The sequence below is a fragment of the Mastigoproctus giganteus genome, chromosome 9 (assembly GCF_048544385.1).
Source record: "Mastigoproctus giganteus isolate SK-2022 chromosome 9, ASM4854438v1, whole genome shotgun sequence".
Classification (NCBI taxonomy): Eukaryota; Metazoa; Arthropoda; class Arachnida; order Uropygi; family Thelyphonidae; genus Mastigoproctus; species Mastigoproctus giganteus.
The window spans coordinates 112411775-112432587 of NC_143583.1; the positions used below are offsets into that span (position 1 = coordinate 112411775).

The following is a 20813-nucleotide window of genomic DNA, read 5'->3' on the forward strand; positions in this document are numbered from 1 at the left end:
TAATCCTAATCTTGCTTTCTCATCACTCATGGATATTATTCCTATTATGTTGGCATTTGTTAATTTAACTGGTATTTCGGTGTCATCAAATTTATTAATTTATAATCCTTAAAAGCATATTAGAAAATGTGTTTTTATGGTGTTTTTTTTTTTTTTTTTTTTTAACTGTAACATCTTGAATGGGTGGTTTCACATTTTTCAACTGGAAAATGTGGAAATCACTGCCAATAAAAAACCAACCACGTCTAATTCAGTAATTCCCCCTTACTTTCCATGATATTGCAGTCAGTTTTGGCTTTTGCCAAAACTGACTGCAATATCATGGTTGTTGTGGGTTTATAAGAACCCACAACTAACCTGTATGCTCACCTCAACTACTTTTGCAGAAAAGAAAAGAAAAAAAAAAAAAAGAAAAACCTGTATCAGTGTATCCATTGGCAACAGTAATTGCATTAAATTGCTTTTTTTGAGATTTCCATCACTCATTACTCTTATTCTTCATATCTCTCTCCTTCAGTCTGCATACTTTCATATCACCAATGTAAGAGAAAATAATTTACATATACAGAGTGATTCACTACCAGTGCAACAAACTTGCAGGAGGTGTAGGGGACACAAAGACAATCGGAATTACATAGCATTGCAGGATCCGAAATGCCTTCGTCATGCGGTAGAGGACGTTGAACGGGAGGTCGCGTGAACAGCAATCCCGCTGGAAGTCAGCATTTGTGAACCGTTTCTTTTGAAGAAACTAAGTAGCAAAAGTCCTCCGGAGTGGATAATCCACAGGCTCCAATGATTGGATGCGTTGCAGATGGTATGAACTCATTTGGTTTGTTGACAGTATCCTCCATGCAGTGGATTGGGAAATACCCAATCGTTGGCCTATCACTCGAGTACTCGTACTCAGATTGCCTTCTGCAAAACGTAGGACATTCTCCTCATTGTCTGGCGGCCTCGTCGTTCGCTCTCGATTCATGGTACCTCTCGTGAAACAACCAGTCTCACGTAACCTTCTGTGCACACGTGCAAAAATCGTATGATGAGGAGCACGCCTGTGCGGGAAACGTTCCTGGTACAAGCGCAGAGTGGTGCGTCCGTTACAGTCCGCAGCTCCATACGCAAGGTGCATGTCGGCCAGTTCAACATTTGAATGCTCGTACATCCTACTGCCTCGGGAACCGGTTCGCAAATGCTGACTTCCAACAGGATCACTGTTCACGCGACCTCCCTTTCAACATTCTCTATCGCATTACGAAGGCATTTTGGACCCTGCAATGCTATGTGATTCCGATTCATCTTTGTGCCCCCTACACTTCTGAAAGTTTGTCACACTGGTAGTGAATCACCCTGTATATCTAGTGAAAATATGTTTTTGAAAAAAATATACTTTTTTTTAATTGAACAGTCTACACAGGATAGAACTTTGGATCAACAGTGCACAGTTACTAGACCTGGTGTATCTTTTATCGCGGCTGCTTTAGCAGTGGAGATGATGATTAATATCCTACAACATCCAGATGGGTAAGTATCATTCTTTTAATCCATAAGCAGACATTACACATGTAGGAGTTTTATGTTCCTCTTTCACAAATGAATTTTGCATTCTTTGAGAGCTTTATTAGCCAAACCACAGATCTTTTTACATTTGTAAAATTAACACTTTACAGTTCTCAGAGAAATATGGAAACTGCAACACAAACAAGTGTTCTGCCCAAACTCTTTGAATTTGGACAGAACTACAAGCTCCAAAAAAAAATCAGTGTTTTGCTATTTTATTTACTTAATTGTCATATTATATTGTACTTTATAAGTAGCTTTATAGTTCTAGTTACGCTCGTTATTTTTAATTTAGATAGAGTTTTTGTAGGTTACTACTTAATATATGTAAATCCGTTGTTTCGTTTGAATCTTTCAGCCATTGTTTTTGTATAGTGAGTGGTAGGGAATTCAAATTTTGAATTTTGGTAAATAGGTAGCTTTAAGGTAAAACTAGATAGCATAATACGAATCAATGCATTTAGGAAACTATTAGATAGTGTAGAATTGATAATTAATTAATTAATTCAATTTAATAATTTTCATTGTTAATTTTAATATCATTCCCCAGACTACAGCAACAAAGCAATGGGCACAAAGTAGCAGGAGTGCTGTGACTCAGGGGAGAACCAAGGGGGTGATTCTCCTATGCATCACAGCCTAAAAAATGTTCAACTTGTGAAATGTTTGCAGAACTCTCTGGAACACGATATGATCGAGCCAAAGAAGATCTCTTTGTGTGTGCTAGGTGCAGAGAGTGTCAAGAAATTAGGTGCCAACTCAGCATTCTGATTGGTGCTTATAAGAGTTTGAAAAGTTGGGTAGATGCACTTAAAGGTATTAAAATGGGAACCCATCAGGCTCTCAGCTGCCCAACTCAATGCCAGAGCTCACTCTTGTGCATCAGGCAATGCAGTGGCAATCTCTAAGGCAGAATGCGCTGGTCCCACAGGAGCTAGTTATTGTTGGTGACTATTGTTAGGGAGACAGGTAATATATTGTGTAAAAAGGATAGGCGGAATAGGACCAGGGTAGGAGCAAAAGTTGATGATGTCTTTTAAGGGCACAAATGACATTAAGAGTAGATTTGCAGCTTTACTTAGCAAGTACAGGTTAACGATGAAAACAAGTCATGAGAGAGACTGCTTCTAGAGGGATGGGATAAACTTAAATAGAGAGGTTGCAAGAATATTTGCTGATGCTTTCAAGGCAGCTTTATGTGGGTCTGAAAACTGCTAGTTTTGGGGATTCACAGACTAAAAGATTAATTTAGTTGCAATGTTGAGTCAGTTTGGTGTGACATAAGCACTGGGAAAACAAAAATGAGAGTAATAGTATATTATAGGCCTAATGGGTACAAGGAACAATTGTACAGAGAAATAGAATGGACAGGTAAATCAGATTGTGTTATAATGGGGAGGAGGAATAACTTCCCAAATATTGATTGGAACTTGTGGATTGGTCACTTGCACACTAGCAAGACTTTTGTGGATTTATTGGATGATAGTTTTCTGCAGCATCATGTTGGAGAGGCAACCAGAGAGGATAATACTCTTGATCTGGTTATCAGCAGTGATTATTCATGTATAAAGAATTTGCAGATAAAGGAACCACTAGGTAGCAGTGATAACAGAGTACTGATGTGAGATTTACTTAAAGATATAATTACCATCAGGAGTAAAGGGAAGGGTTTTTGCTTCCGTAAAGGTGACTACAGTGGACTGACAGTTTTTAAATTCTGTACAGTGGGACCAACTGATGATGTCACCAACAGCAAATTCTAAGTGGAAAGCATTCAAGGAACTAATCATGGAAGCTAATAGGCTTTTCATACCGATCCCATGAAATACGGTTCTAGGCTTAAATGGAGGTCAGATGAACTAATAAGAGTCGTGGCAGAGAAGAAAAATGCATCGGATGCATATAAATTATCAGGCGACACAGAAGCCTATGGCAGATATAAGCTGGTCTGTAATCAAGTCACAAAGGAGATTAGGCAAGCGAAGGCAGATTACAAGAAATCTTTGGCAAAGGATGCTAAGAAAAACAGCAAGGACTTATTTACTTACATAAACTCTAGAAGGAAGGGGATGAATCAGATTGGGCCACTTGATATCAATGGTTCGACTGTTGATGATTCTGCTCAGATAGCTGATAATCTGAATGAGTATTTAGCATCTACATTCATACATGAGGAGTTATTAAAAAAGGGAGGAAAATGCCAGAAGTTTATTAGCAAAAAAAACCCTCCTATTTCACCCCTCCATTCGTTCCAAATGCCTGTCCAGCTCAGCCTTAAATTTATAGTAATAGTAATCGTGGCATGGCATGTGAGGTAAGAAAGCAAGCGTATGAGCTTATGTAACAACAGCTAAAAAAAAAAAAAAAAAACACACAACCGTTCCCTCTAAATGTTTGCTCAGTTCCTCCTTAAATTTATTTAACCTATCAACTTCCACAATAACAGATGGAAGTTTGTTCCAGCAATTAACACCCGTTGGCTACAGGCAAATTCACACACATCTATTTTACAGCTGTCTTTCCTCAATTTGAATTTATGCCCCCTTAGGTTCGTAATCTAAACAAGTGGAAGAATCCAATCAGAATTCAGCATGCTCAACCCATTCAAGGCCTCAATCAGATGACCTCGCAGGTGCCTAGTCTCCAGCCACTGCAATTTGCAGTGGTTAAGCCTCTCTCTTGGTAAGAGGTTCCCTTCATTCCCCTCACCAATCTTGTTGCCCTTCTCTGTACATGCTCAAACAAATCTACATGCTTCCTAAAATGAGGCCTCGAGATCTGTATGCAGTACCCAAGGCGTGGCCTGACCATTGCCTTATACAGAGAGACAATCACCTCCTTTTCCTTGCTAGCAAAATTCCTATATATCATTGACAAAACCCCATGACCTGCTCTGGCAGCTTGTCTGCATTGCTCAGAAAACTTCATATCTAACTGCACAATTACTCCAAGATCTTTTCATTTTCTGCCACCCTAAGTGTAGTACAGGCTGGCCTTGATTAACGCGATTAATTCGTCCCGGGAATGCATCGCGCAAAACGGAAACGCGTTAATCGAATATAATAATCAATAGAAAAATTATAATTGGTCCTTGACCTTGACTTCTGGAATATCTATAAAGAATTTTAAAAATACCTTTTAAATAACTTTTTAACTGTATACAATGTAATAATGAAAATAATTATGGAATTAAATGTTTATTGCATAAAACAGCGGTTCCCAAACTGTGCGCCGCGGAATATTTTAAATTTTCGATGGAAGCACAGCGATACTCAACATCTGTCGGACACCACGCGAACTACTAGCTTGAGGTAGTTCACAGTTTCAACAATTCTTATTAAGTTGTTTGGACCTAACTATAAACGGAACTGTTAGATATTTCTTTTGGTCTAGGTGTACCGTGAAAAAATTACTGAGACACTCACAGCACCGTGAACTGAGAAAGTTTGGGAACCTCTGACATAAAATACACAATGAAGAAATGACTGTTGTGGAAATATTTGAACAGCATTGACTTCCTCTTTTTATCAATCAATTTCTGATAGCCAACAATCTTCTCTGGGTCCTGGCGAAATAAATATCGCAGAGAACCTCACACCTTTTGTTTGAGATTCTCTGCGATACGAAAGATTTCATCTAGTTCTTTTACCGTTATCTCCTTTGTGGTAACATTTTCATCTGGCTCATTTAAAAATTAGAATTTTTGACTGCAAGTCTGCATTGACTTAATTAGCGGATGGAACACACTGAGGCGGGCAGCAGGCAAACGTGTGTTTATTGCTCGTCCAATGTCCAGTAAGCTTAATGTGTAATTCAAATATTTTTCAACTATCGCATAAAAAAAGAGATCGCGTTAACTGGAAATTTGCATCGAGTAAAGTGAAAAGTGGTATGATTATTTCAAATAGCGGTAACTGAAACATGCGTTAATCGAACTCGCGTTATGCGAGGCCTGGCTGTACCACACAGTTGGTACGTTCCTCTGGGGTTACTTCTTCTACCCATATGCAGTACTTTGCATTTGTCAATGTTAAACTTCAGTTGCCACTTCTTAGCCCATCTTTCCAAATTATCTAGATCCTGTTGCAGTAGCACACTGCCATTACTGTCATTAACAACCCTGCCAACCTTTGCATCATCTGCAAACTTCGACACTAAGCCTGATATACCTTCATCAATATCATTGATAAATATACAAAACAACAGTGGACCCAACACCGAACCCTGTGGGACTACACTAATAACATATAGATGATACTCCGCTAATAGATGATTAGTCCATGAAGAGCAGCGCCCATTGATTACCACCCTCTGTCTTCTCCAACTCAACCATCCTTTTATCCATTGTAGCAACTTATCCCTAAAACCATTCTGCTCCAATTTGTACAGTAGTCTTTCATGCGCAACAGTGTCAAAAGCTCTCCTGAAATCCAAGTATATATAAAAATTATTTTTTGCATCCAGTTCCTTTGTAACCACATTATAATATCCAATCAAATTTGTCAGAAAAGACTTTCTCATAACAAACCCATGCTGTGTCTGAATTATTGCTGCAGTCTTGTCTAGATGATCCTGCAATGCATCTTTAACCAGTGATCCCATTATTTTACCCGGAACAGAAGTTAAACTAATTGGCCTGTAATTACTCGTGTCACCCTTCAATCCCCCTTTGTGAATTGGGGATACATTTGCACATCTCCAGTCCGTGGGGACCTCCACTGAGTCCAAGGATGCTCTCATAATTATGGCTACGGGTTTGCTTAGTTTCTTTGCTGCCTCCTTTAATATAACTAGATAGATCCCATCCACCCCAGGTGCCTTTCTTATGTTGTTTAACTTCAACAATTTCTCCACTTTGCTCTCAGTTATTACAAAATCATTAAGCACCCTGCTACAATTTGATAACCTTCTGGTATTTTCAATCCATAATAACTCCTCATGTGTGAATGTAGATGCAAAATACTCATTCAGTTTGTTTGCTATCTGAGCAGGATCATCAATAGTCGAACCATCATTATCAAGTAGACCAATCTGATTCATCCCTTTCCTTTTAGAGTTTATATAAGTAAAGAAATCCTTGCTGTTTTTCTTAGCATCCTTTGCCAAAGATTTCTCGTAATCTGCCTTCGCCTGCCTAACCACCTTTGTGACTTGATTACAGACTAGCTTATATCTGCCGTAGACTTCTGTGTCGCCTGATAATTTATATGTATCCCATGCATTTTTCTTCTCTGCCATGACTCTCATTAGTCCATTTGACAACCATTTAGGCCTAAAGCTTGAACAACAATTAATAGGTATGAAACGTTTAGTAGCTTCCGCGATTAATTCCTTGAATGCTTCCCACTTAGAATTTGCTGTTGGCAACATCATCAGTTGATCCCACTGTAGACCACTGTAGTCACCTTTATATCTGAGACCACTGTAGTCACCTTTATGGAAACAAAAACCCTTTCCTTTACCCCTGATGGTAATTATATCTTTAAGTAAATACCACATTAGTACACTATGATCACTGCCAAATTCTTTATCTGCAAATTCTTAATACACAAATGATCACTGCTGATAACCAGATCAAGAGTATTACTCTCTCTGGTTGTCTCTCGAACATGCTGCTGCAGAAAACAATCAGCCAGTAAATTCATAAAAGTCTTACTAGTGTGCGAGTGACCAACCAACAAGTTCCAGTCAATATCTGGGAAGTTAAAATCCTCCATTATAAGACATTCTGATTTACTAGCCCACTCTATTTCTCTGTACAATTGTTCATTGTACTCATTCAAGTCATTAGACCTATAACACACTCCTACTCTTATTTTTGCTTTTGCAGTGCTTATGTCACACCAAACTGACTCAACAGTGCACTGTCCATCTATATCAACTGGATGCACTTCTTTTGATTTTATGTTTTGCTTAATTAACAGCATAACCTCTCCTCCCTTCCTATCCTTTCTGTACTCCCCAAATTCCAATTCTGCATTCCTAATATCTGTGTGACACCACGTCTCTGATATCCAAACAATATCCGCCTTTGATGTCTTGACCAACACTTCAAATTTATTTACTATGCTTCTAGCATTGGTATACATGCACCTATTCTTATTCACCCTAACACATCCATATAACCTGTTTCACGATGACTGCCATCAGTCCCTGAACCCCCCCCACACACACACACCCCTCGCTCTAGGCTGCTGCTTATTCTAATAGAAGTAGTGCAAGAATCACCTTCACCTCTGCCTGTGATTTTAGTCTGTGAATCCCCCCAAGTTAGCAATTTTCCACCTAACACTGCCTCAATAGCATCAGCAAATATTCTTGCACCCTTTCTATTTAAGTGTATCCCATCCCTGTAGAAGCAATCTCTCCTGTTAACCAGCACAGACCACGCTGAAAAAAATTCTACCCCATGATCCTTGCACATTCCCTCCAGGGCCAAATTGATTGAAAAGGCTCTCATCATGTACTCCCTCCTATCGTGTCTGGGCAGAATTGCAGACACTTTCAAATTTAACCCTAACTCGTGACTTTGTTGGAAAATTGACCTGTACTTGTTAAGTAAATCTGCAGATCTTCTACTCCTAATGTCATTGGTGCCAATGTATACAATATCACCCTTTGTGCCCTTAAAAGATGATATATGCTCTACATCGTCATCAACTTTTGACCCTGGCAGACATACTTTGGTCCTATTCCATCTATCCTTTTTTACACAATATATTACCTGTCCTTTTTTTTTTTTTTTTTTTTTTTCTTCAAACAGGCCTCTGAGGTTGGGTATGTTCATATTGTAGTTTTAAATGTTTTTCACCAACCTTATGTAGAAATAAAACACAAAGAAAACAAAAACTGGAATCTTGATAACTGTATTTATAATAAGTTATATTATAAATACAGTTATCAAGATTCCAGTTTTTGTTTTCTTTGTGTTTTATTTCTACATAAGGTTGGTGAAAAACATTTAAAACTACAATATTACCTGTCTCCCTGACAATAAAGTCACCAACAATAACTATATCCTTTGGGACCGGCGCATTCTGCCTTGGAGATTGCTACTGTGTTGCCTGATGCACAGGAATGAGCTCTGACATTGAGTTGGGCTAGTCAGGCCCCTCATATTAATTTCTTCGAGGCTATTAGCCTTCAAGGCTAATATCCTGATCAGACTGTAACAGGGTGCTTAATGATTTTGTAATAACTGAGATCAACGGTGAGCTGAATTCTTGAAGTTAAACATAAGAGCAGCGATGGATGCTGCATTATTATTAGTGGTGTCCCCCAGGGTTCGGTGTTGGGCCTACTGTTGTTTTGTATATTTATTAATGATATTGATGAAGGTATATATCAGGCTTAATGTCCAAGTTTGAAGATGATACAAAGGTTGGCAGGGTTGTTAATGACACTAATGATAGTATGCTACTGCAACAGGATCTAGAAAATTTGAGCAGATGGGCTGAGAAGTGGCAACTGAAGTTTAACATTGACAAATGCAAGGTACTGCATATGGGTAGAAATAACCCTAGAGAAACTTACCAACTGTGTGTTAAGGGTGGTAGAAAATGAAAAAGACCTGGGCGTAATTGTGAAGTCAGATATGAAATTTTCTGAGCAGTGCAGACTGACTGCTAGAGTAGGTCATGGGGTTTTGTCAATGATATACAGGAATTTTGCTAGTAGGGAAATGGAGGTGATATCCTTTTGTATAAAGCAATGGTTAGGCCATGCCTTGAGTAGTGTACAGGTCTGGAGGCCTCATTTTAGGAAGGATGTAGAGTTGCTTGAGCATGTACAGAGAAGGGCAACAAGATTGGTGAGTGGGATGAAGGTGTCCTCTTGCTAAGAATGGCTTAAGTTCTGCAAATTGCAGCAGCTGGAGACTAGGCACCTGTGAGGTGATCTGATTGAAGTGTGTAAGGCCTTGAATGTGTTGAGAATGCTGAATTCTGATGGGATTCTTCTGCTTTCTGAGGTTATGAACCAGAGGGGATATAAATTCAAATTGAAGAAAGACAGTTATAGAATAGATGTGTGGAAATTTGACTTTAGCCGGGGGGGGGGGGTGTTTAATTGCTGGAACAAACTTCCATCTGTCGTGGAAGTTGATGGCTTAAATAGATGACTTTCGTCAATTGGTGAAATACCACCACTTTGCTTATTGGAGGCTTGAAGTGGCGAAACCCATGTTTAGTCTCTAGAGCCTCCCCCCATACTTCTCTTTCAACCCATGCACGTACTAAGTACTATAGGTTTTGATACCTTTCGTGTTTGGGGTTTTCATAAAAAAAAAATAAATAAAGTCAAGGAGGAACTGTACAAACTTTTAAAGGGAATGGATGTGTGAAATTGGTTTTTTCTTTTTTTTTTTGGCTGATGCTACATAAGCTCATATGGATACTTTCTTGCATCACATGCCTCCATTATTACTACTACTACTAATTGGCATTCCAACCTTATATGCTTTCAGAGGGTACAGTAACTGTGCACAGAGTATACAGGTAATATCTATATCTATACAGGAACATTGTTGGTTCATTATTGGGTGGTTTCATCATACAGAACTAGGATTGCTTGCTATCTGCCGATAAACACCATTATTCATACAGCATGGTCAGCACAGTCTCCTGTCCTCAGTGCTATATGTCTACTCTGACAACTTCCACAATTTCTGTCTTTCTATCTATATAGGAGCTTAGTGTGCTTCCACAGATCATCATCTAAGTTACCTTTGTAACCTAACTTTTTGCTTTCTGAGTAAAATGCATTCACACAAAAAAAAACTATTTCTTATTTACTTAAACTAATCTTCCTTACCTATTTATTTCCTATGTCTACTTTTTATACACTTTTCCCCAGCTGCTTTCTGATATATTCAAATCAAAAACATATGGTAGGTTTTCCACCCCTGCCATCAGGAAACAGGCCTCTTATTATCTACTGCCACCACATCTTATGTTATGTTATGTTATTTAAAAAAGTAAAGTTGTAAAACTAAAAATAAATTTTATGGCTTATCAGGTTTTTCTGCCTCATATGCCCCTGAACAAACCTTACAAACTACTTGTAAAAGTTCTTTTTATCTAAAAACTCACTTAAAGATCCACACAAAATCCACATTGCCCATAGCATGCACATTTTTGTGGGTCTTATATTGCAGTTAAGGAGAGCCATATCCCTTCACTATCAACCAGTGGTTCTCTGTGATTTGTGCATGTATATTCATTGTCATTTTATGTTTACCAATCTATATTTGTTAAAGATCATCTACATGTAAACTTTCAATTAGAATATTTTGAATGGCTTCCATGATATGCTTCATTTTGTGACTGTTAAAGTTTTGTAAAGCAGTGTACTTAATGTGCTTGATAGGACATTAGGTTTCTTTCCAAATGTGTCACACTAAATGTGCTATTGATAAGTTGATAAAAAATTATTTGGAAGGAGAATATTTTGATTTGTTTTGACTCCTGGCACAGCCCTCACTTCATCTGCTACCAACAAAATAAATAGGGTCCTAGTGATTTAGCACATAGCAAAATGACCATCGCTAATACTTTTTCCATTCTGTTCTTTAAATAGACTAACCAAGCAGCATCTGGTGCTGTTTTATAAAAATATTCTGACTGCACTGAAAAAATTTTCTCCATGAAATTTAACTTCGGGGCCATTGTACATTTTGTGAAGAGCTTGAATTTCCTCTGTAGTTGCAGACATATAATGCCTATTTTCATCTAAAATTATTTTATTACAGTGCTGAAGCCCCAGCTACCAGTTCAAGTGATGAGAGCTTTAATGTAGAGTCAAATTTAATATCGCTCCTTGGAATTATTCCTCATCAGATTAGAGGATTCTTATTTAGATTTCAACATATACTTCCTGCTACAAAATCATTTGAAAACTGTATTGCATGTTCACCACCTGTAAGTATTCCTTAATGTACATATATAATTGTATATATATATAGGTTATGTAATACATATATAATTGTTAAAAACAATTATATATGTATTACAAGAATATTTTTTATTAATAGCTTGTACAATAGATATAGATAAAATTAATGAATTAAAAAATACATGAAACCATTCAGCACCTTGATATTACACAAAAATTTTCATGAAGGTGGAGAAAGGTATTTACTTGCATATGTGTGGAGTTAATGTGCATTTGGTGTGCTGATATTTTCAAGATAGATAACTTCAAAATGAGCCACCCTTATTCTGTTTCAATTTTGAAAAATCTGCACAATCTTATAAGATCTTTATTGAAGATAGTGTGTAACATACTTAGGAAGCAGTCTTGGTTACACAACTGCTACCTGAATGTTACAAGCATTATACTTAGATATTTTAATTGGTATACTGCTATAATGATTTCATCCAAAATAAACACAAGATGTTTACTAAAATGGTCAAAGGCACACTGTAACTAGAACTTCTCTAAATAAAATGTTGCCTACTCAACTTCCTCTTCACTCTAAACTTGGCTTTCCCCCACTTAAAAAAATTATTTGGATCCAAACTTTGAAGCTGTACAAGTCAGCAGAAGCAATCATTAAGAATATCTACAAGTTTGTAAATAAACAATGCGTTACATTTTGGGTGCATTTGCAAATGGTAATAATTTATGATTTATAACAAACTAAGTCAACCCACTGACATGAAAGTTTGTTACAAAGATTCCTAAAATATTCTAAGCAAGCATTGAAATTTTGAAAGGGAACAGAGCTCCTGTTACAAATTTATAGTTTATTTCTGTATGGGAAACTGGAGAGGGAATGCTATGAAATTGGAATTAAACTTAACCATTCCAGGGGCCAACAAAATATAGGCTGAAAATTTGGTAGTAATCCACATTTTTCTTGGTAATTAATCCAAAAATATTATTTATACCAATTTTTGTGTGTAGGGGGATTGTGAAATCATAACTGGACCTGAAATTTTCCCAAGGACCAACACAAGTTGAAAACTTGGCCTCAATCCGACTTTTTGTTCTAGAGTAATATGCAAAAATTGAGGAAAGACAGTTGTAGAATAGATGTGCGTAAATTTGCCTTTATGCAGCGGGTGGTTGCTAGCTGGAACAAACTTCCATCTGTCGTTATAGAAGTTGATAGCTTAAATAAATTCAAGGCAGAACTAGACAAATGTTTGGAGCAAATGGATGGGCAAAATGGGAAGAGGTTTTTTTTTTTTTTTTTCCCCTGCTGATGCTGTATAAGTTTGCTTTCTTGCATCATATGCCTCTACTAATGCCCTTTCATTTATGAGAATAGCTTCTGTGGTCAGGGGGCTATGATTAATCTTAAAAGCTTTCCAGGGACCAGGGATCAACAAAGCATATGTTAAAAATGCAATATCAACTGAACCTTTCCTTATTAGGTAGGTCTAAACATCCAGTAACTTCCATTACAAGTTAGGTAATGTATACTGTGTTACTTTAGGCACATTCTACTTTTTTCTTAAAATTATACAATTTTTTTTTTCTTTTTTTTCTGTGATTAACTGAAGTGAAAAGTAAACATAGTTATATTCTTATCAATTATGACCACCCCCATCTGAAATGGACTATGCCACATAGCCCACAGTATAAAAAGCTGAAGAGCTTCATATGCTAGAGCAGTTGTAATTTGCATCTGGCAGTGCAAGTCAAAGTGATAACGTGGGAGTTACGGAATGTAGTAAAAATATTGCAGAGATTCAAAAGAGCATGATTGTGGGAGCTCATGCATTGGGTGCTTCCACATCAGAAATGGTATGTTTTGTCGGTTGTTAAACTGTTCAAACCACCCCATTGATAAAACTGTAAAGGATTATGCAAGGTGGATGCTCATTGTGAGCATAGGGTGTAGTGTTGTATGGGCTCATCAGTAGATCACTTTGCAACGGTTGACATCACAAGACAATAGGGAAAATGCAAGAACAATATCCCAAATGACGATGCACCACACACTTAGATATATGGGGATTCCACAGCGCAGAAAACCCAAGAGACACCCTGTTATCACTGCTGATCATCATCGATAGTGAATGCTGTGGTGTCAATAACATGCTGGTTGGACACTAGAGAACTGGAAATGAGGTGCTGCTGGTCCAGCATGCTGACTGACTCCTTCGTGTGTGTGTGGTACAAACAACACTAGTCCATGGACCCATCATGCATGGTGGCAGATGGTTGCTTAATAGGGGAGATCTTTTCTGGCAACAACTAGGACCCCTGGTGCATATGGACCAACATTTCTGAGGTCTATCGGCAGCTCTTAGACCATGTGCACCCTGCCATGTTGCATTTTTTTCCCCAGACAGAATGGGATCTTCCAAGGCAATAATGTACTGTGTCACTGAGCATGCACTGTGCATGAGTGGTTTGAGGAACACAGTGAAGATATCACCCATCTTGAGTGGCCTCCAAATTTGCCTTGTCCCAATCCGATTGAACGTCTGTGGGATGTTCTGGAACAGAATGTGAGGCTTATGGACACGCAGCTGCCATCTATTCGCGGACACTGTGGAAAAGCTTTGCAGGCAGCATGGTTGTAGAACCCTATGAATGTCTTCAGATATCTGGTGGAGTCAGTGCCTAGACAAATAGAGGCTGTTATCCATGTGAACGACAGCCCAACATGGTATTAGGTAGGAGATCATAATTCAGTGTTCACTGAGTGTATATGTATTTGTTCACAAGTCTTACATAGCAAACATCAGACAGTTTCTGTACATGTAAAACTTGCAAAAATCCATCCAGTGATAGTCTCTCTGTTACCTGTGGACAGGCATGGTGAAGACAATAGGTGCTTATGCATATGTTAATCACCCAAAATTGAACTGCTTCACTTTCAAAAAAAAAATAACTAGTCATTAAGATATATACAGTAGTGGATATTATTTTAAAAAAGACCCTATTCCATTTAAAAATCTTTAACTTGTTAATATATTATATTAAACTCAGTGCTGGTCTCTCTCTCTCTCTTGAACAACTCTCATAAAACAAGACTTAAGAATATGGCAAAGAATTTCTAACAGGCAAGAGTTTTTAGGGACACTCACAAATGTTTAAAATGCCTGTTGTCTTCACCATGTCAATCTGCTGCCACAATATGACAACTTAACTCTCAGTGATCAGATTTTTAAATTTTTATATTTAGTTCTTTTAGAAATATTTGTTTTATCATTCGAAATTTCATTAAAATTTGGAGTGATAGAAATTCACCCCCCCCCCAATAAAATTTTGAGTTCTCTCTCTATGTAAAACTGCATGTATGTTTTGGCTGTCTGAATGCATTACTTGATAATTGATACAAAATCATGATCATATGGCCTGTTCATCCTGGGGAAGATTTCAGGATAAATTCTGATTCCACACCCCATTAACCCCCCCACCAAAAAAAAAAAAAAAAAAAATCTAAACATGGGTTTCAATGTTGAGAAGGAAAAGTTGGATAAATTCCAAATTTTCAGGATATAGTGGGGTTTTTTTTATTTATCCCTGGTTTTAAAGCCTAATTTTAATACCCTAGCCCCATTATCCCAGTTCCTCTTCTGCAAAAATCTATATATATGAAAGTATTTTGGGCATTGTTTAAGAAGTTGGATCAATGCCAAATTTTCAGCCCATGTTTTGTTGATCTATCCAATTCAATAGCGTCCCCCCCCAAGAAAGATTGCAGTAAATTTGGAACTGTAGCTACAACCTTTTTTAGTTTCAGGACTTATTATTAGAATATTCTTAATATTTGCATTAGAGTGGCTAAATTATGCAAAGAAGTGGGCTTTTTTTTCTGCATCTGCCAAAGGGATTTGTACCTTCCCTATTGCCAAGTAGCTATTCAATTCTGTTTTGCACTTCCTTGACTATTGTGGCAGGTAATTATTCCAGTGATCTACAACATGATGCCCAAACTAAACTTTATGAGATCCAGCTGTTACTTCCCAAAATTGCAACCCCTGGTTCTTTCTTTTTCTACCAGTGGATATGTACCTTCCTCATTCATTCTACTAACTCTCTTTAGGGCCTTATATATATATATATATATATATATATATATAGTTTGATTGTTTAAATTACTTCAATTTTCTTGGTATTTATTTTCTATAAAGGTATTAAGGTGTATACGGAACAGGAGATTCAGTTAGAATGTGTAGTCTAACCTATTCCTGGGGGTCTGTAATGGTATTAAAGATATGATTAATACTTAATGAAGTTAAAGTTAAAATTATAATTATTTTAACAAACTTTAAATAGCATTAATTAATCATCAAATCAATATCAACTAAACATTCCTTTGCACGCTACTTCATCGGGGGCTTTGAGCGGATCGATAGCCAGATTAACAGAATGTCTCATAATTACCTGTTTCTGTTAACTCCTTATCAGTTTTGCCATTGTATTGAGATTATTTTTGCTCTTATAAATTATTTAGTTAATTGAATGTGGATAGATACAATTTAATTTGTAATATCAGATAATTTTAATTTTTACAAAAACTTTAATCTTAGCATCGTAATCAGCAAACTGGTGGAGGAGAAACAAAGCCAAAGGGTAATTATTGGAATAAGGGAGAAGAGTTATACTTATGGTATCTGTCCGTTGGTGGTCTGTCGGAAAAAGAGGGGTTAGTCCCGTTCTCTGTTTGTAACAGGGTTGGTTTTGAGTGTGCAGCCGTGCCTATTGTTAATTGATATTGTTGCAGTGCGATGCAATTTGTAAGTCATGAGATGAGAGGTCTAATTTCTACATAGGCCGGGGGGGTGAGGGGCTGAGTCCGGGGGGAATACTTCCGATTTATTAGAAATTACGTGGTGAAAATAATATATACACGAATTGGTTGTTTGTTATTTACATGAGTTAGTTGTTGCTATTTACATGAATTAGTATTTGCTATCCCTTTGGACTGGGCCGGTATAGCTTTTCTAAGGCATATGATTAATGCCTTAGAAAAGCTATAATTATTAACGGCCTTGATATAGCAATTGCACCATGCCAAGTCTTGGTTAGACTTGGCATGGTGCAATTCTTCTGTCTACATACCAAGATATCTTAATGTTCAAAATAAACTCATGACATTAAAAAAAGCAAACAGCAGTGCAAATGCAAAACTCTCCACCCAAGGAGATGAGTACCACACCCATGTTCAATAAAATAAAAACAGAATTTTTGAATCTCAAAAGGATTATATCTCAGTCATTGATTGCTACCTAGCAAAGAATCAACAGATGGCTCAACAAATACAAAACAGAAAGTAACAAACTGAACTAAATACATAATATATGCCATGTCCACTATTCTCGATAATTAAATTGAACAAATGTAACACACAAAATTCTAATTTCCATGTTGACAGTCAATGGGTCTAAACCAAATAGTTATCATATATGCTGTGCTGCCACTTTATTAGGTACACCTACCTAGTAACATGTTGAGCCTCCCTTAGCCTTCAAAACAGCCTGAATTTGTTTAGGCATGGATTGAACAAGATTCTGAAAACGTGCAGGAATGGAGTATCATGCAGACATGAGTGGAGGTGTAGGCCTGCAGCAAACAGCCCTTTCCAGCTCATCCCAAATATGTTCAATAGGATTGAGATCTGCGGACTGAGCAGGCCACTGCAGCAAAGTCATTGTCATGTTCCTGGAACACTCCATAGTGATTCAGGCTTTGTGCACTGGTGCATTATCCTGCTGGAAGTAACCATCTGACTGAGGATAAACTGTCAACATGAACAGATGCACTTGGTCAGCAACGATGTTTAGGTACAATGTGGCATTCAGACGTGAATCTATGGATACCAATGGACCCAATGTCTGCCAAGAAAACATTCCCCACACCATAACACTGGCCCCACCACTTTGCACAGTAGTCGTCAGACATGACGGGTCCATGGATTCATGTGGTTTTTGCCAAATTCTGAGCCTTCCATCAACATGATGCACCAGGAACTTCGACTCATCAGACCAAGCAACTGTTTCCCAATCCTCTATAGTCCAGTGCTGGTGTTGCTGTGCCCACAGGAGGCATGCTCTCTTGTTCTTCATTGATAACAAAGCTACGCGATGTGGCCGTTGGCTGTTGTAGTCCATTGTGATATTTTGTTCTGCGCATCAATTCTGACGTGATGTGCGACATTGTGGCCAGTCTGTTTGCTTGCACAATTCTAGCCATCCTCCTCTGACCTCTCTCATCACCAAATGATTTTCTTCCACAGGAGTGCCGTTGAGAGGATGTTTTCTGTCCGTTGCACCATTCTCGATACACCCTTGAAACTGTGGTGCATGAAACGTTCAGGAGAACTGCCGTTTCACAGATGCTTTGTCCAGCACATCTTGCACCTACTACCGTGCCACGTTCGAAGTCTGTTAGATGACTCCTTTTCCCCATTCTTGCTACGGTTTGTACGCTTAACTGATACTAGAAAGGTTGTTCTGCTGCATTTATACTAATTAGATCTCGTCTTGATTATGGGGCCCCGGTGTATAACTCTGCTAGGGAGAGTGTGCTAGTACGGCCTGCTCCTATTCAACATTCTGCCCTCAGGATTGCTACAGGTGCTTATAGAACGTCGGCAGTACAAAGTCTCTACGCTGAAGCCCATGAAGTTCCACTCTGCCTCAGAAGAAAGGTGTTACTTCTGAATTATGCTGCTAAAATTCAAAGCATGCTTACCCATCCCATTTGGCCTATACTTAGTGATCCACAGTTTAAAATGTTCAAAGAAATAAACCCAGAGCAGTTCAACCTACTGGCATCAGATTGCAGGCTCTATCAGAAAGTTGGAATGTACACCATGAAAAAGTCCTCCAAGATCCACACTTCAGTTCCCCATGGTCCTGTATTAATCCATCCTGTGACAATTACTTCCTAAACTGGGGAAAAGATTCCCTTGCAAATATTAACATCCGATAAACTTCATACTGCTCACACAGAAAATTATCCGCATTTCACGAAAATATACATGGATGGATCAAAGTCTGATAGGAATAGGTGTTGCAGCAGTTTTCCCTTTTAACACTAGCTCTGCCTACTGAATGTAGCAGTTATACAGCTGAGTTATTCGCCATCAAGCTTGCCCTAGAAAATATTTGGATAAGGAATAAAGAGAGCAAAGAGGGGAAACGGGGTTAATCAGTATTGGGACCACTGTTTTTTTTTATTTTTTATTTACATACATTTTTATTACATATATACATAGATACAAACACTTTCTATTTACAATCATCGCAATCTGCATAAGAAACAATTTTAATTATACAGCTTCACTTGCAAGCAATAAAATGCAATAAGAGATATACTATATATGCGAATCTACTTGTTTTGGGTGGCACCTAGACGTTTAGTTGAACTCCACCTCGGAAAATCTGTGTTGAGAAAGTAACTCTGTCTACACTCTACAGCGACACCTGGTCAATCACTGCCCATTTCTAAGCATGAGCAGTTGTGCCTGGTTCTGTTATCTAGTGCTGCTGCACCAATTTGTCGTCCAGTGGAAGGAGTGCAATATCAAAGGACAGGAGTCCTCAGGCTGCCCAACCCGAGGGGGAAAAAATAATAATAATAATAATAAAATGTTGTTTTTGATTATTTTAAATGACATCTATGAAGGGATATAGGGTGTGATGTCTAAACTTGCAGATGATGTAAAGATCAGTAGAGTAGTTAATGATCGCCACCAAGCAGAGCTTCTTCAGAGTGACCTAGATAGACTTCCAGCATGGTCAGAAAAGTGGCAGCTATATGCTTTAATTCAGCAACATGCAAGGTCTTACACCTGGGAAACAGCAACCCCAAAATAACTTATACACTTGGTGGAGTTGAACTAAAGTCAGGAGTGGAGGAACAGGACTTGGGAGTTACGATACTGTCAGACATGAAGTTGTCCGAGAATTGTGGACAGGTTGCAATGTTGCATGGTGTCCTATCGATGATTTATCAAACATGTGCTAGTAGAGATAAGGACATCATAATCACATAAAGGTGATTTTATAACCTTTATGTGATTAAATTATACACTATTTTTTTTTTTTAATTAGTACCGAAAAACCGGTATTTTTATATCAATACTGGTATTTGAATACCGGAAAAAAATTTCTGGGATCTCAGTATTGTAAGCCCTAGTACAAACATGCTCAGCAGTGCTCATTCAGCTTCCTTCCAAATCTAAAAGAACCTCTAAAACTCTCTCGTATCATGGGCAATGATGCTAATCCCTTAGAGTTATTCTGCTTTCTTAAACGAATAAAATTATGTGATCGTCTGACTGTTTCCATAAGTCACCATCGATAACTTTCATATCACTGGTCTAAGCAGCCCTTGCATGCCAAAAACAACAACAACAACAACAACAACAGTATATGTATTTTATGTTAGACTGTATCATAATAAACAGGATTAACATAAATAAATAAACTATAATAATAAACAAATCTAAAAGAACAATACTTGTATAAAAATTGGTTCAGAAATATCAAGAAAATTTAAGACTTCCAAAGGGTTACTTCAAGGATGTTGTTTGTCACCTACTTTGTTTAAGCTGTACCTGTAAGTTGTTCTAAGACCATGGTCACAGAAGTGCAGTTCAATGGGTGAAGTTCCCCTTGGTCAAAATGAGTACCTTTACAATCTACTGTTTGCAGATGACCAAGTTTTGGTAAAACAGGACAATAATGATGTAACATGGGCAGAAAGTAACTAGAAGAATATGAAACATGGGGACCTGACAGTTATTGACAGGGTACATGAATCTAAGTGAGTATGTTCTGGATTTAGATAGAATCCAGGTGAAAACTGTACAGCAATTTAAATACCTGGGTGCAATTATTCAGGCTGACGGATCATCTGTGCAGGAAATTTAGAGAAGATTGGGTGAAGGTAGAAAGGTCATAGGAATGCTCAATTCTGTGCAGTGGAATAAAAATGTTATTAACAAAACTAAACATCAGATATATAATGCAGTATTACAAAGTGTTTTATTATATAGATGTGAGACTTGGACCTTAACTAAAAGACAAAAAAATAAACTACTGGCTGTTGAGATGGATTTTTGGCGAAGATCAGAAAGAAGGTCTAGGTCTGAAAAGGTTAGAAATGATGTGATAAGGAATACAATGAATGTCCAAAAAACCAACATTGATAAAATAGAGGAGAAAAGATTGGAGTGGTTTGTCCATGTGAAGAGAATGTAGGATGACAGATTGCCCAGAAGAGCCATGGAGAAGGAAAAAGAGAGGAAGACCAAGAAGGATGTGGATAGAGGGTGTGAGAGT

General features: G+C 37.8%; 1 protein-coding gene across 1 annotated transcript in view; it reads left to right on the forward strand.

The window, feature by feature from the left end:
- Atg7 (Autophagy-related 7) overlaps positions 1-20813 on the forward strand; it is a 196796-nt gene that overhangs the window by 167739 nt on the left and 8244 nt on the right. The window contains exons 16-17 of the mRNA XM_090381559.1: positions 1409-1524; positions 11309-11477. Of these exons, the coding sequence (XP_090237685.1) occupies positions 1409-1524; positions 11309-11477 (285 nt within the window). The remainder of the gene's footprint in view (positions 1-1408; positions 1525-11308; positions 11478-20813) is intronic.